The sequence below is a fragment of the Euwallacea fornicatus genome, chromosome 2, assembly GCF_040115645.1.
Source record: "Euwallacea fornicatus isolate EFF26 chromosome 2, ASM4011564v1, whole genome shotgun sequence".
Lineage (NCBI taxonomy): Eukaryota > Metazoa > Arthropoda > Insecta > Coleoptera > Curculionidae > Euwallacea > Euwallacea fornicatus.
Genome location: NC_089542.1, coordinates 1,867,463 through 1,883,975, shown reverse-complemented (window position 1 = coordinate 1,883,975; position 16,513 = coordinate 1,867,463). Strand labels below are relative to the sequence as shown.

Below are 16,513 nucleotides of genomic sequence, written 5' to 3'. Positions count from 1 at the left end.
TAAATATTGGCAGGAGTTCATTCATTCGTTCATGCCGCGTACGCTACGCACACGTCCATTCAAAACGAGACCTATTTAAATTTACTTTACTACACGGGTATTAAAAATCGTTATGTTTTGCTCTCGATGACGTTGCCCGATGGCAAATAGCTCTCCGGTTAATTGGCAGTGCTCATTAATGTCGGCAGTACCGCCCCTCTAAACTCCCGAAACCTTCGGGTTTCCCGCGCGGAGTACCTCCCTTGTAAATTGCCATACAGGGCGGTTCGCGGTCGACAGTGGGACGGTTGCCGAGAGCGGGACACACGGTCGTCCTGAACATTTGCACGTATCGGTTTTGCGCTAAAATTATTTCGCCGATGCGACGTTGCCAGTGACACAAGGGGTGTTACCCACCTACGTGTAAAGAATTTAAGGGCGTAATCCTAAAAAATGTCAATTAACAAATGTGCGTGATTAGCACGCTTTTGAAATACAGGGTGTTAAAATACGCCATAAAAAAATTTTCTTGAATATTTCCGATATGGCCCAAGTTCGATTGACGAATTTTAGCGTGCGAACGTGTAGTAAAAAGTGCCACATAGTATGCATGTACTCAGATTTTTTCCATGCGACAGTGGCGTACGCTTTGGATATCTTTATTGTTCCATTTGCACGCGCGAAGTGTCGACGTCGCATTTGCCGTTAGTTAAGGCCGATTTTTGCGTTTTTCTTCCGAACAGAACCGAAAAGAATTGCGGCAGCGCTTTATTAAAACTTGATCGGTGCAAGGTTTATTTGTTTCAATATAACTTTATTGAATAGTACAAAAACTATTGAGAATGACCACGAGAAGTGTAAAAAAGCACTGGCGATTCCGACACATTAAACGAGACACTCAGTAAATTATATCATTTTTAGATTCGCTGTTCCTTTTTGATGATTTCTACTCAATAATCCCGATACCCATCTCCAGCGGTTTTCGAAATATTTCCGAACGCTGGCTCCAGCGAAGCCCGTCACAATGTGATTTGAATTCACTAAAAACAAACATTTCGGAAATTTGTTTCGGAACGATCCGCGAATTCGCCCCGTGCAAAAAAAAGCGGCTCTGCCTTGTACAGGGGGCTCGAAATTAATGGTTTTACAGCCGGACATTAAACGTGCCTAAGGTGCGTTTTTAAAATAACACACCCCACATATCAGTAAATACGCTGAAAGACAATTATATTTCACTTAGAATGATATATCATATTCTCATACCTAAACCTTTATAATTCATAAATAAATGCCGTTTCACGTGTTGTCTCTGAACATTGGATTATTTTGGCACATTTGCCGAAGGCGAAAGACTATTAAGAGACGATTAATTAATGTGAAGTACTTTTTAAGGCAATTGCTTCGTGTTCCCGAGATATCGATGTTTTAAGTTCGAAAACTGGAGAAAAGCGGATACTTTCCTTCCTTATTTTTGATGTGCGATTCTTCGGATTAACGGACAAACCTAGTTCCTAGGTTGACGGTAGATACCTGAATCGAGGTCCTGAAGCGTTGGAGAACCATTTTTAGGGACCGCCATTTTGCGAAACCTTCAAAATCGCAAAAAACTTGCGACGGAAAACCGGTGCGTTAAAGTGAAGTTTTGATCAAATTATTTGTTCTTCATGCACTGTGTCGCTCAATTACGGCAAGAACATGCGAAAAGCTCAATGCAATGCACCCTAATACACAGCAAATGATGAACGAAAGAAAGTTCAAACGGATACAACACAACTTTGTTAATTATTACACTTATGCTTGAATCCAAAGAACACTGGCCAAGCATAACATGCATGCATTCAAGTTCGCAAAGGTCTAATCTCAAAAGCGAGTAGATTACGAACGCCGTACCTGCTTTTGTGAAGCTTTTGAGACTTCAGAAAAATATAATTTGGAGACGTTTCCTAGTTTTCCAGACAAGGCTTGTCAAAGTGAAGCTTTCCGGGCTGATCTGAATCCACGTGCGGCTGGAAAAATTGGGTTTCAAGTGGAACTCGCGTTCTACACTTCCCGATTTTACTCCACTTGATTTTTGCTTGTGGAATTTGGGGAACAAGTTTACATCTCATCAGTGAACCGTAAAAACGAACTGCCTCAAAGTGTAACCAACTGCCTTCGTGAACTTGATGCAAATGAGTTCCAGAGGGCCACAAATCAACCTGTAAATGTGTGTGCATTTTGAAGTACTATTTAGAATCCAATGGCGGTCATTTTGAGAGTCCAATGTAAACATCAAATAATTATATTATTTCATAGTTTATGTGAGTTTTAGTTAGAATTTAAGTTATTTAGGACGCTCTGAACTTGTGCCACATTTAATGCCATTATTTTGCCGCCGTACGGACGCGCAAATTATTACTCGCCACCTACGTAGATGCCTGTCAAATTGTTTGAACAGTTGACAGTCGACTTGTTTTCGACCAATATGGCGGTCCAGAGCCGTCTTTGGCAAGTATGCGAAAATAATCAAATATTTAGAGGCAATACAGAAAATAACATTTATCTCTGAAACGGGACGGTTTAGGTGTTGGAACATGATACATCGCTCTGAAGGAAATTGAATTGTTTTTCAGCACATTTGTTAATATACAGGATTTTTCGAAACGATGGTCAATTCGTTTAATAAGCCGTTCTACTGGCCACCTTAAGGGGACTCGGCAACCCCTAATTTTAGTTCTTTCAGAACTTTTTTTAAAAATATTACGCAATATTATAAAACTTCTGTCACTCCTTTCGTTTTTTGTGCAACTCACGATTTGCGTGGAAAAACGAAACATTGTTTTTCTTACCTTGATTAAATATATTTCGTCACCGGTTACTGGTTACCGGTTATTAGACGAGTGTTACATTGGTGTTTTTCTGTTGTTCCCTTGTCGAAAAAATCACCATTAGGTCCATTATTATAAAGCATTTGTAAACAAGTGACTTTCCGACACGAATATTAGGAAATAAATTGCCAGGATATGGACGCGACAGGATTGGCTAGTTTTGGATTAGGTTAGTAGGTAGTTTAGGAATAGACACCGAAATCCAGCATCCTGAAGGTTGGCGGTGTTTAAATATTGGTTCGATGTCTCGGACTCAGCCCTACATAACAATCGCCTAATGTGTGATCATCAGTAATCGGCGACGAAAGGATGCTTAAGAGGGTAAGAAAAACTAATTTTATTTTTTGCCACGCAAACTGTCGGTAATATGAAAATATGGAAAGAGTGAAAAAAGTTTTAAAATTATGTCCAGTATTAAAAGCAAACGGTTTTGTTGAACTCGGCCTTGCAGGAAAAAGTTCTGGAAAAAATAAAATTAGGGGTTGCTGATTCCCGTCCTCCAGACGCATGAGTCAAAGAATAGACACCACCACGAGTAGCGTTCGACTAGCTGATAATGTACAGCAAAAATGAAATTTCTACGTCTAACCGTTTTTAGGAAAGAGGAAAAAAACATTATTTTCCGCCATTTTGAGATAAGAATATCTCGACGGGGAGGACCCAAACTGCAAAATTTCATATGAAGATCCCCCCTAAAATGGCTGATGGAATACCGCGTTAAAAGATTTGACCATCATTCCGGAACACTCAGTATAGAGCGGGGTCTCTTTTGAAAAACACCCTCTCAGCAGGGGTGGCTAGTCGTAACGCTTGGACCACCATATACAGGGGAGAGCCGTTTTTTCAATATGGCGAAAATTCGTGGAGCTCCGAGGAAAAATAACCCTCATACCATCCTTTAATTCTCGTTTTCGCGTGCAAACCTTCAGCCTCCGAACGTGGACAGGCCTATATTTCATTTGGTCACCCTTCGACTTATACCGGAACCGCCTTTTTATATAAAGACCACCTCGTCCATTTAATCCAAACTAGCTGAACTAACCTGAACGTTCGTTATTGCAAATTTATGGTGTACTCAGCTGGCCAAAAAAGATTTTTTTCTATTACTGATTTCCATTCAGCCGCCCCTTGCAATTTTTATTGAACCGCCCTTAAGTCTGGAACAGTCCATTTGAGCTAAAGGACATTGAGCTCCAGTTGTGATTGCATTTCGGTGATTTTGCTGTGCTCTAAGCTCTTTCCTACTTCATCCGCCCTTCAACGCAACTGCTTTTGGTACCTGACACATGTTTTCTTGTCGTGTTGACTTTGTTTCAATTGACAATACTTAACCGCCGGTAGATAACGCGAGGTAACGAAAAGGGCGGCCAATGAATTACGGTCGCCCTTTTTTGAAAAATTATATCGTCTCCCTCGGTTACCTCTGCATGTGAAAATAATTTATAGAGGACGTGAAGAAAATTCTGCAATTCGCGTTTAGTTTACTTTGGCCGTCCTTTATGATTTTTTCAGTTATGACGCGGGACTGGGGATATGTGGACATTGAAAGCTGACGATGACTGTCAAGCAGCCTGATGTGCGATGGATGAGGATGTTAAGAGGGGGACCCAAGTGACGCGGTCAAGTTGCCGGAGCCGCCCTTTTTTGGAAAACTACTTTCGTTGCCGCCTGGGTCGGGTGTGATTTTCCAAAAAGGAGTGTTCGGCGGAACGGTGGCATATCGACTTGTCCCGTTCTTTTATCTGGGAAAAAAAAAGTATTTGACATATATTATGTCACGACTCAAGCGCCCAACGCGCTATCGCGTCCGATTGCGTACCATCAGAGCGCGCCCCCGCTAATCGGGCGATTTTGCGTTGTCCGAACGAGGCCCATTAGCCAACTTTCGAAACTTCAAACTTTTGAAACGTTCAAAGCGCGCGTTTTGCCATTCCATATAGACGTCTCTCTCTCCTCCCGATCGTACATATATTTTTTAACCTAACCTTTCGCAGTGGGCATGTTATGCAGGTGGACCGAAACGAGCCGACGCAGCCCGAACCAACCCGAGCTTTATTCCGGACCGGTCTTAGACGACTCGATACGCTACGTGTTTTGTAATTTCGTTCGCAAGCGTTTTAGCGTCAGACGGTGCCACGAACGTTCCGTTCGCGAGTCAAAGTCGAGTTCGTATCTTTCAGTGTGTTGTAGTTCGTTGTAGTCGATTCGTACGTAAAACAGAGAGTGCTGTTCTCGAATGCAATGTTGCCGTTGCGCGCAACCATGGACGTTGCGAATTAACCATGTGGTGTGAAACTCAGGTGAGACTCGAAAACATTGTTAGATAAAGTTTTTGGTTGCATTAGTGGGTGGCCTGTTACGGGTCGCCCTGCGTGGGAATGGGCGCGAGGGTTGTCATGGTAGAGCTTGACAATTTTCAGTCAAAAATGTGTGCATGCGGTTTTGTTTGGAAACAACCGTGTGCAATCAAATAAATTTATTCGCGGTGGACCAGTGGAGGCGTGCGGAGCGGCGCGCGCTACGCGGGGGGCGTGACGAGCGCCGCTCTCTTTGGTCCACTGTAGGATTGTATTGCTTTGGACCACTTTAAGAGAATATGTACTTTTTCATTTTAAAACTACCCGGTTTTGGTACGTATAATTAAAATACTAAAAAATTTCACGTAGCGGCCTCCGTGTTTACCCAATTCGCATCCTATTAACAAATGTTATGACTGTTTTCTTGAGAATGCCTGATGAGGTCACACTTTGGCCTGTCAGCTCTTTAGACTTGAAGCGCGTTGATTACCCTGGTACGAAATGAGAGCAGAAGGCCCTACTAACCCCCTTATTTCAGATCAGTTTCGGCCAGTACCCTTAGTGTCGTTTGGCGGCAAGACCAAAATGTATCAAATCTTGCTGACTAACCAAAAATATCCGCTAAATTTGATGAGCTTTGCATGACCATACTGTGTTCCAGGCTTACATCCGCTTGATTTTTTGATCAAATTCGCTCCATCGAATTTAAATCTACAGCGCTTCATTGCGGGGGCCGCTCCTGGCAGCCAGATTTAGCGCTTTTTGACTACCATTTTTGTAGATAAAAATTCCGGGTGATGCCACCAACAGTGACGGATCCTAGGGATCCACTTAACTCTGCCTCTGCCACTGCCTGTAGACTAGAGTTCTCCGTAACTTGAAAAACATGCATTTAATATTAATAAAAACAGAGGCGTAGAGCACACAATTTTCGTGAAGTGGGAATGAGCGAAAAAGCAAAACAAGAAAAAGAATCTCAAAAATTGCTTCATCTTAAAAACCGTAATACGCCAACGATATTTAGAGTACATATATGTGCTGAGTGCTGTAGAAGTTCTTTACAATATGAAAATTCAACATTTAAATAGCGTGAAAATAAGGGCGTACTTTGCACATTTTACTATTAGGCAGCAAAAAGTTCAAATGAAAAAATATTCTGCTGGGAATCGGAACATTGTGATACGCCAATGACTTACTGTTTATTAAGCGCTGTAATAGTTCTCTAGGATTTTAAAAACATGCATTTGAGATTGATGAAATCAGGGGCGTACAATTTGTGTAAGTGTGAACTTACGCTCTTAATCATTTCATTGGTTAATCACCAAAAATTTTGGAGATTGAGGCTCGCAACAAACCTCCGGGTCATTCCGCTCGGTAGGGAAGTTGAGGGTTCCCCTGTATACCGCGTGTTACGCCCACCGTCGCTATGACGACCCACCAACGCAACGCGGCCTTATGAGAGCGCGCCTTATACTCCCCTCTCTGTCGAATCGATAAATTAACGTTTTGTTATAATGTCCGTGCGTGTACCTGGACTAATTCCCCCCTCCTCCACACCCCCCTCAACTCAATCCATAGGGAATTCGCATCATTAATTATTAATCACACAATTTTTCCGGGAAGGCCCCCCTAATGACCAGATTTGAGCCGCGTGATTTGATCAGATTTATCTCCTTATGACTGGAATTTATTAGCCACGTGTTCTGCGGACAAATTTTTCCAGTCTGGATAATTGGACGTCCTCCAGGACCATCGGATTTAACTCCTCTCGGAATCCCACGAATGTAATTGTGACCACAGACAGTTCTCTATTTTTAAGCGTATTTTTCGGTTCGAAAATAGATTCCGGGACAACCGTATTTAAACAGGGCCCCGGCGAAATTTGAATAGGATTACGGTCTTAATAATGGGAGATAAGGAAGCCGTAGTACGGCAAGGCCGTTTTGAATGGGGCCCCTGAAAAGGAAGAATTATGTGTGTATACGCGACCGCAGGCCAACGAGAGTGGAGCAATAAAGTCGCTCTTTAAATGGACGACGTTCCGGGTCAAAAATGCGATGTCGCTTAATTGCAAACGCGCGTGCCGCACGTCAAGTTCAATGTCGCACGCGTTTTTCGCTCGTTTCCCTGAAAAATCATCGGCTCGATGATTGTCTGCCGATATGTGACCGTGTGACGCAATCTTATGGTAATGAGTCGCATTGTTATTCGCGTATGTAATAGTAGCTAATGTTCATTCATTCGAGAAAGAGAGACAGATAGGCGAACACTTACCCGGACAATTTGTCCGACATTCACCTGTCTTGGATTATTCAAATTCAAGTGCCCCTCGATGTGCATGCGTAGCCAAGATCAGATTTAAAACACACAAGTGAATGACAAGTGTAACATTCTTGTGCGCTATCATCTGGAAATCCCTTACATGATCTCTTCAGTACATGGCACATGTATGAAAAAATTGGACTTTGAAGTCAACTGTAACATACTTGCCCCGTCATAGTTGAACATTTTTTCATAATAAAATTCAACAGTATGGAAAAAGTAACGGTTCTACTGGTCTTCGTTTGTAACATTCTTGTGCACTAACGATGCATGACAGTTGAAAGTTGAAGTTAATGGTAGATGACGTTTGGCTGGAAGTCGATATTATCGCTTTAACTGTTGTCATTTTGCTAATGACGCCTGCACCCGGAGGGCAATTGCTACACTTATTAACTATTCTTTTAGTTAATTGGCCGAAAACCTTAAGTTGATGCTTGACATTTTTGACTTGAGACGAGGGTGGTTATCTAGTCATATCTCCATTCCAGGAGCCCTTGGTGGATGGTTTTTATTGACATGTCTCACCTGCTCCGACCAGAGTTTTGACTGCACCAATCCTACCTCGACGACATTAATAATGTTTGCTTTGCGCAAAACAGTTCAATTGAATCTTAGTGGAGTGAGCACCATTTTGGCCACTCCTACTATCCCTGCAAGTCCAGTTCTAACTACCTCAAAACGTTTAACCCTCGCACTCTTCGCACGAGTTGATTAATAAGAATGAATAAACCACACCTAGGTGTAAACAAACTGCACCGGACACAGTTCCAACTATCTCGACCACAATTCTAATTGTCGCGACGGTTTTAATCACTACACTCTTCGCACGTGTCGGTTAATAAGCGCAAATAAACGACACCTGAATATATACGAAGCGCCGGTGACCTGCTTAATACAGTATTTAAAAAGAGCACTTGACGCCCCCATAAAGGACGACAATTTAAGCCGGCGCTTAGTGACGTAACAAACATAAACAACAAGCCCGCCGACAATTTATTATATTCCATTATGAATGGGAAATAAAAGATTGCGAGTTAGTCGGCATAAAAGTGCTTTTGTGTGCGGATGTGTTGGACAAGGCGAGAGATTATCGCGGTCATCAACAAGTCGATCGATAGCGCCAGCCTTGGTTGGGATAGGTTATTAGAGCTGGTACAATTAATCGAAAAATCACGGAGTGAGTGATGTTCGAAAGCGACGCTCACACTACCTGAGAGTGGAGTGACGTCAGAAGTTATACAAAGTTTTTTCCGTCGTTCGGAAACTGGGTCAGGCGGCAAGAAAGTTTAATCTCCATCTTGAGCCCCCGAGGCGTATTATTGTTCACTGCATGGTCTGGCGAGACGGCGAAAAGGGCAATAGTTCTACACCGAAGTCGGTCCTTAATAACGTCGCGAAACAGGCAGGAAGAGAAGTTTTATCGGATTCGCGGAGGTCCCTGACCCAAATAGAAACGTCACTGGCATATATGAATTGAGAATATGTATGTGTGCACTCGAGACGTCATCGCTTAGGAGAGATGAGCGGAGCTATCGATCTTTTTTTTCTTGCCTGCGACGAAAAGCGAAAGGTCTGATCGATACCGTAGCAGAGGAGCAACAGCCTAATTGTATTTGCACGGGGATTAGTCTAGAGGCAAACATTCCCCCGACGTTCATGCAATTATTGACACGGGCACTGTCACTGCTGCAGCTCACGGCAATGTTTGCCTTTAATAACCCGTCTGTTTAGATGGATGTTACCTTTGTACCCCATTCCTCCCTTCCGGGTCTCTAATTGCTTGAAATTAATTGAGAAAAGCTCGAACCTGCATAGGAATGAACGGGCAGCTCTGACATGTGTCAAATTGAAACCCCTTATTTGAGAATGCTGAAGAGGGCAGTTCGAGGCGTGCGGTACGTTCATACACTTTCCGAAGTCGTGAAATATCTGAACACACCGCTATCAGGACGGGTTGGAGAATCTCACTTTTAACAACTCAAAAAAATTAACAATGTTTAGGCTCTAGGTGACGAGATATGAACTCATTATATGGAGACCTGTCCTCGGGGTGACGAGAGTGCTTGGGTTAACACGTTCAATAAGGACAATTCAATATTTCTCGTGACAAAAGGAAAAGATTCGGGTCAATATTTTGCAACTTTAATTTATTCAGAGCAACATCTGAAACGAAAAAATCCTTATTGACCGTTCCAGTTCGAAATGAGTGTTTTCAAAATTAAAAATCACCAATTACTACATTTCACAGACAGGAACAGTGGGGCTTAGTTGACTGCACTTGGTTTGAATTCAAGTAATGGTGCGAAAAGTGCACCTCTGCTCCGCTGGTTCACAGAAGCGTCTCCTTTTGAATCTTCTCGTCGGTGATTGTACGTAAAGGCCGTTTTGAAATAAATCTCCCGGAGCTGATTTGGGTCATCTCGAAGGTCTTATTACGTTTTCTACTAATTGTTAAGTTGATCACAACTGAAAACCTTGATATTACAATTCAGTCAATACGTCTCAAACCAGTCAAAGAGCGCGCTCTCCAATTTAATTGTCAATTGTTGTCTACGTTGTTTACAATGCCATAAAGCGTGTGTAATCACCAGTATACAAATGAGGTACAACGCACAATAAAATACTTGCCCAATGCAGAAATCGAATCCGGTCATTCTTGAGGTCCTCCAACCAGTTTTACTATTGTTTACAACGTTTACACCCCCTGAAAGTGCCTCTAAGCGATGGTAAAAATTTGCTCAATGGGACCCAAGTCCGGTGATCTCCGAGTCTCCCGACCTTTCCCTTTAATATTTACGTTATCCGCTCCCAACGAAAAAGTACATTTAATCGGCGATAAATAAAAGAGTGCTACAAATTACCATTAAGAACCGATTTTATTGGCCATTAATTATCTTCGGAGAATACACCTGGGGGCCGGGATGAATGAACCGATCTAGTGCCATCATTAATATAAATCTTGATTGCCTTAAACGATTGGCCGTTTCGTGACTGATAGAGACACGTCGTTTGCCGTCTTCGGCGGTACATTTTGGAATGTAGTTTACGAGTGGAGACGTCGTTAAGAAGCCCCGGCCGTCGTTGCATCCATTCATGAATGAATGAAGTTCACTCTCGATTTCGAGCGTCAATATTTATGCGGCGGCATTTCACATAAAAACGTGCGTACATAAAATGCAACTCCACCAGTTCCGTTTCACTCCGAGCAACCGCTCTCTCGCTGTTCCCGCAATTTGCATTTTCGTTTGTTCGACATACATTCCGATACACCAGGATTTAGAGCAAAATTGCTTAGCACATCCCTACTAAAAGCTTTCGCTCAAATTAAACGTGCGAAAGCATCTAATTCCTAGCACTTGCCTACTAATCCTTGTCGCTCAAATTAGGTGTTTTCCAACTGTCACGACCTACTCAACGTGCACTTTCATTGAAAGCTGTCCGAACCCTTGATTTTCCGTTGATGATCGGAATAGTGGGCCTAATTGGATTAGACCCAACGTGAACCTGGGTCTAGCCCAATTTAGGCGCTGGTGAGGCGTTTTGTTTGCTATAACTCTTGCTATTCGAAGTTTATCAGAACGTCCTTGAGCGTAAAAGAAAAAGGGTCACGACGCAGTAGTTTCAAAGTCAAAGTGATAACTCACTTGTTGCGATCGGGCGATAGCATCTCGTCTGGCCGCGTCAAGGGAATCCAATAACCCATTAAAAAACGACGGCGGCGAGACCGTCCGTCATTACCGAGAAAACTTAAAATAAGGGAGAAACCAGGAAGAAGTCCAGAGGCGCACTGATTTTTTTCTCGCCCCCCTTTTCCGCTAGCCATAGTCTTAGTTCGCTACTGACCCCGACGAAAAAAAGGGACTAGAATGGCCGCAGCGGCAATCCCATCTCGAGGGGCTCATGCGACACCAAAGCGCCGATTTTGATGGGAACGTGGCCGGTCTTAATCTTTGCGTAATCGAAAGTGAACTCCATTCACGACTTCCGAGACGTCTTGCCTTTTATGCGATCCCGCTGTGACATCATATTAAGGGAGTTTGAATGGGTTTTACACACGAGCGACGCTGTTGTGGGTATTTGCGGTATCTCGTTAAGGGACCACTCAATCTCGCAACTCAAACTACTCGAAACGCACAACGCAAACCCCTATGTCGGAGATTTTAACGGTAGTGCAGGCTGAGCTGTAGAGGTCGGCCTGCACTGAGGAGTCGAGCTTGGCTCCTTTTGCTTCAAAGGTGCAACGAAAACAACGAAGTTAGGATTTTTGGAAATCGGCAAATCCAATTGAGGGCGATGAGGCTGGACCGATGACGTCCTCTTTGCTTTGAAGCTACATTAAAAAAAAAAAAAATCGCTATATTGAGGAGTTTCAGAGGTCAATCTTTTCCAACCATCGAGTTCGGTTGCTCGGACCATATTGGAATTTCCTTTGAAAGTGAAGTTCGTTTCGCTAAGGTGGGCAGCGGTTCTTCTTACGTCAAAGCGATTAATAGAATTGTCTGCGTTATCGACCTTCGCTTTGATAGGATGCATGTCTTCCAGTATCGATTTTCCCATCAGCTGTGCTTCAAGGCAATAAATCATCATACTCGACGTAGGCAATCCGACAAAAGATTTCGGAAGACACCTTTCGCCTATTTATAAACCACTTAAATCATTGTTTGCCGAGCATCCCGGCACGCGACGCATTAATACACTTTATTGTCTGTTATGAATGGGAAGTGGAGAAGCATAAAAATACGATTATGTGTGTTTACAAATTGAATAATGGCTTTTAAAAAGATGACATATCAACAAGTCAGCCAACGCGCGCCTCGTTGAGATAGGTAACGGCTTCCATGTGAAACCGATTATTAATTATGACCTAGTAATAGTATTTTTATGTAAATACGTCGAGATAAATATTTCATTGTTTGTGCCACCGACTGTGTTTACATGTTTAATTGGCCGCGTCCGGCGCGTGCCCGTAAAAATTATTGTAATCGCTTTAATCGCTCAAACGCTTGCGTCATTCATCGATATGCTTTTTCATTTCCATATTAAGTGGCGCTTGAATTATATCAAACAGTGTCGTAGTTCGTACGGAGGTTCCGTACCCCCAAGCCATCGATAGACGAACACATGCTTAGCAGAAAGTTCTAGATTAGAACGTCCAACTTGCAATGTAGGGAACTTCAAATGTTGGAGCAACCTAAAGCGCGATGAATGCTTGACGATTCGCCTGTAGTGCTTCGCGCTCGTCTAGGAATCGTTCGCGGACCACATTCCTAGCGGGGAGTAAACAGGGTAGCACGGGGACTGGACGGAGTACCTAGACGGGCAATATTGGGAAACGCCGAAATTGCGATTGCGGGTCTTTTAAGTGTCGCAAGGACAGTGCTTCGCGGCTGCATGAGCATCCGCTCCTTTCGAATCGAACTATGAAGTAATTAAGGTTTTTTTTTAAACGAAAAATAATTACGTCCTTTACTTTAGTAGAGATGCCACTTGTTGGCGATTTGAAGGTGAAAATAACATCTTTAAAACAAAATGTGGGCCATTAAGACAGACGATACGCTAACGCCATCCCTAGCAGGGAGTAAAGACGGCGTTCTAGGTTAGGGATGATATTAACGTATCGACTTCCCAGCTTCATCATATACGGATTTATCACCTCCCTAGCATCCCTTAGCAATTTCCTCGCGGATTTCCTAGATGTGCCACTGCACTACCCCTGCATCTGATGAGAGATCCATTACACCCCTCCAAGTCGTTGGTGAACAGCTAGCCAGACGCCTTTTGTTCACAGTCACAGATGCGCTCGAAAGTCGCTCTCGGAGTCCAGAGAATTTAAGTCGGTTATAGAGAAAATATCTTCTCCCAGTTTCCTCGCAGCTAAAGATTTTTAGAACAGCTCGTGGGTCGTCTGGTGTCTACCTGTCGTGTGTCAAAAGCAGCAATTAGCGGTCTTCACTTACGCCGCCACGTTCCATAGAGGTGAAAATCGATACGTGAAAAACCTCCCTAGCAGAGAGCAAGCGGCGTAGATTTGGGAATGACACGCGAAAAAGTCGGCTTTCTCTCTATAGGAGTTTTCTTCGCTCTCACTATAGAATCTCTCCGAGCTCGCGTCATTGCTCAGAGAGGAACTTCAGCCATTTCTGACCGAACTAAAACTAAACTATTGCGTTTCCCTTTAAACTGCCAGAGCTGAGATGGTGGCGGTCTCGCCGGAGAACATATTTCTTCATGAAGGATCTTGAATCCATAATGACGCAGTTGACTCAGGTCAGGTCGGACGTTGGCAGCGCCGAATGGCCATCGCATTCCTAGGAGAGGAAGAAGAAGAAGAGGATGCGGGATTTTTAATTTCGTCGACTAGAGATGTGCCTCATTATCGACGAGACTTCTCGGGTGTTATTGGTACTTCCCACAGCTCGATCCGCCACTGTGCAACAATATCAATAAATAATTTCACTTTCGTTCGCTTTCGACGCCGAAAATAATAAATAAAACCCGTTTTTTACGTGCATCGCGCGAGGGCTCGGCCCGCTTATTGTTTTTTAATTGTGATTCCCTCTCGACCGATTTGTTTTATTGATGGCTTTTTAACTCGGTCAATGTCGATTAAGCCTTTTCAGAGCGACGTCACGACTGCCGCACTTTACACACACAACACTCGTTAAAAGTTAATGACGTTATTACGTGTTTACACTTGATCGGGACGACGGCATATCATCGGGGGGGTTGCCAAGTCGCGGAATCGGGTCAGGGAGACCCTTTCCTCCGTTTATTAGGTATTTGTGGGGATTCCTTCCGTCTGCCGGCGGGGTCAATGGACCCGGTCTCATTTACCTGGCAGTTAGGCCTCGTTTTTACTGCTCTAATAGTCGAAAAGGTCGGGATATCGACCGCCCGACAAGCTGGATTTAAACCTGTGTTCGCAGCGGAGGAGATTTATCAGATTGATCCTTTGATATTTGACAGAAAAAGACGTTTGACAGACAAAAGGGGGAGAAGAAGAATTTCTAGGGGTTTTCGCAATTATTTCCTAGGCGGTAACGATTGCGTAGGCGATGACATCGGCACGCGACAATGCGATTTAGGCTCAGGAGGCGCATCACATGTGACATGAAAATATGATCGCGTCGTTGGGTCAGGTTAGTGCCGCAGCCGCTAAAGAGATTTCCCCCTTCTCCCCCCCCCCCCCCCTTGGATTGATGGTTTGTTGTTTTATGTGGTTTTCGCGCGGTCGATCTAGTTATTGCCGGGTCACGGCCGATATTGTTTCTCCCCCTCCGGACGGCGGCTAATTGATTATTTACGTCTGGGAGATAAACAGGTGTCGGAACGTCTAATTGCTCTGCATTCTTGGCACCGATTTGGCGAGGAAGCGCCGTCCGGCGTGTGTATTTCCTTTTCCGTGCGGGAAATAGATAAATCACCGGTGATTAAGCGGTCGCATTTGTTTTAGCGCCAGCGACATTCTCTGATTATTTCAGTGGGTTTTGATGATTTAGAGTGGAGATATTGCACACGTCTCGAGCGTGAGGTCGGTGGTTTGAAGAGGCCACCACCACACCGTCGGCAGTTGACGTACCCGCCCCTAGCGAGCACTACCTGCAACGCTCCACATGCTGAGTTGCCTGCATTGAGGCCCAAGAGAAAATCACACTCATCCCTCGGTAGTAGCTGCGAAAACACGTTGGACAAGAGTATCTGGAATTTGTCCAATGCGACCAAGAAACTTCGCATCATGAGCGACAGTCGTCTTTCAGCGATAGCGACAAGAACGTAAAACCCCTGTCCCATGTACCTGGACAATACCGAAGAAATTTAAGTCGTCAATAAGACCAACGCTTCGAAAGATGAAAGGAGAGAAAACGCCATCAGGCGTATCTTATTCGCCTTAGTGAGGAGGCCGGAATGTCGAAACAAGGTGAATGACAGAAACCTGAACTCACCGTCCGAAGATAGTTAGCGGCCAGAAAATCGGGGCTCAACTTCCCGTTCCATATATCTGCGCTGGGAAGATATTGCCTAATGGACAAGCCCGACCTCCCCGAATGGCGGAGGACCAGAGTCGAGTCTAAGAACTGGCAGATGGAACGCCGCGTCTCGACACCATGCTTTTGTAACGAGTTCAATACCCGTGACAGAAAAAACTCGTAAATGGCATTATTTTGCGGTTTTGAGGTTTTATAGCAAGAAAAACAACCAGCTCAGTAAGCAGCAGGGCTGTTCGCTAACCATCTAACCTCGGGTCGAAGAATGATGGCCTGCAGATGTTGACCTGCGATAGAGCGAAGTTGTCCTTAAGGGGGCTCAGCCATGACCAAGAAAATCTTCTGCGATCTGTTCGCCGCAGCCCCGGATTTGGCGATTTACTATGACGAGAAAACGGAATCATCCTCTAGCGGTATGTGAGATATCTTCAGACCTCATTTCATACTGCTGAGCTTTAATGGGAGAATCTACATCAGAAACCTAAATATTTATACTCGTCACGCTTCACGTTTATAATATTTTACACGAAGAAGCATGTAATTCATTGCAGTCGCCGATTTAAGAGAAGGCAAATGCGGGAGCCCTTAGTTGTCCCCTAGAAATGTCACAGAGAAGTTCGAACCTAAATCTCGTCCGTTCTCTTGCTCTTGAAGGGGGGACTCGTTTCGTCGAACAAGCGTTGGATTTTCCCTCTTCGGGATGTACACTAAGAAAAAGGTGTTCCGGTGTGGTCGCCGGAATATAGTGGAAAGTTTAATGGGGAAAGTTAGACCAGAGGCCCAAAACGTCGCTCTTCTCACGCTTTACTATTACAAGATTCGAGGCACAGAAAAATCCAGAGCTGGGAGCATAGCAAAACAGCAGAATTACCTATCTAAGGTACAAAACAAACCTTCAGACCCGAACTTTTATTAGAAAAAGCTGTAGTAGAAAGCCGAAACTTTGCACTGATCAGTCTTTCTTTACTGCTACAAGATCAGACACAAAGAAATATATTTTCCGGTTCGCCCGCCTCTGTCCCAGGCGTGGGAGTCGAGGACTGTAGCCAACCAGGTTCATCCC

At 44.0% G+C, this 16,513-nt stretch overlaps 1 protein-coding gene across 2 annotated transcripts in view; it reads left to right on the top strand.

Moving 5' to 3' along the window:
* Nucleotides 1–4,277: 4,277 nt before the first annotated feature.
* tara (taranis) overlaps nt 4,278–16,513 on the top strand; it is a 27,678-nt gene continuing 15,442 nt past the window's right edge. The window contains exon 1 of one of the 2 annotated variants that reach the window (XM_066293412.1): nt 4,278–5,146. Coding sequence is in view for 1 of the 2 variants with exons in the window: in XM_066293420.1 (XP_066149517.1) it covers nt 5,129–5,146 (18 nt within the window). In the remaining variant the exon portion in view is untranslated. The remainder of the gene's footprint in view (nt 5,147–16,513) is intronic. The other variant, XM_066293420.1, reaches the window with a different exon arrangement.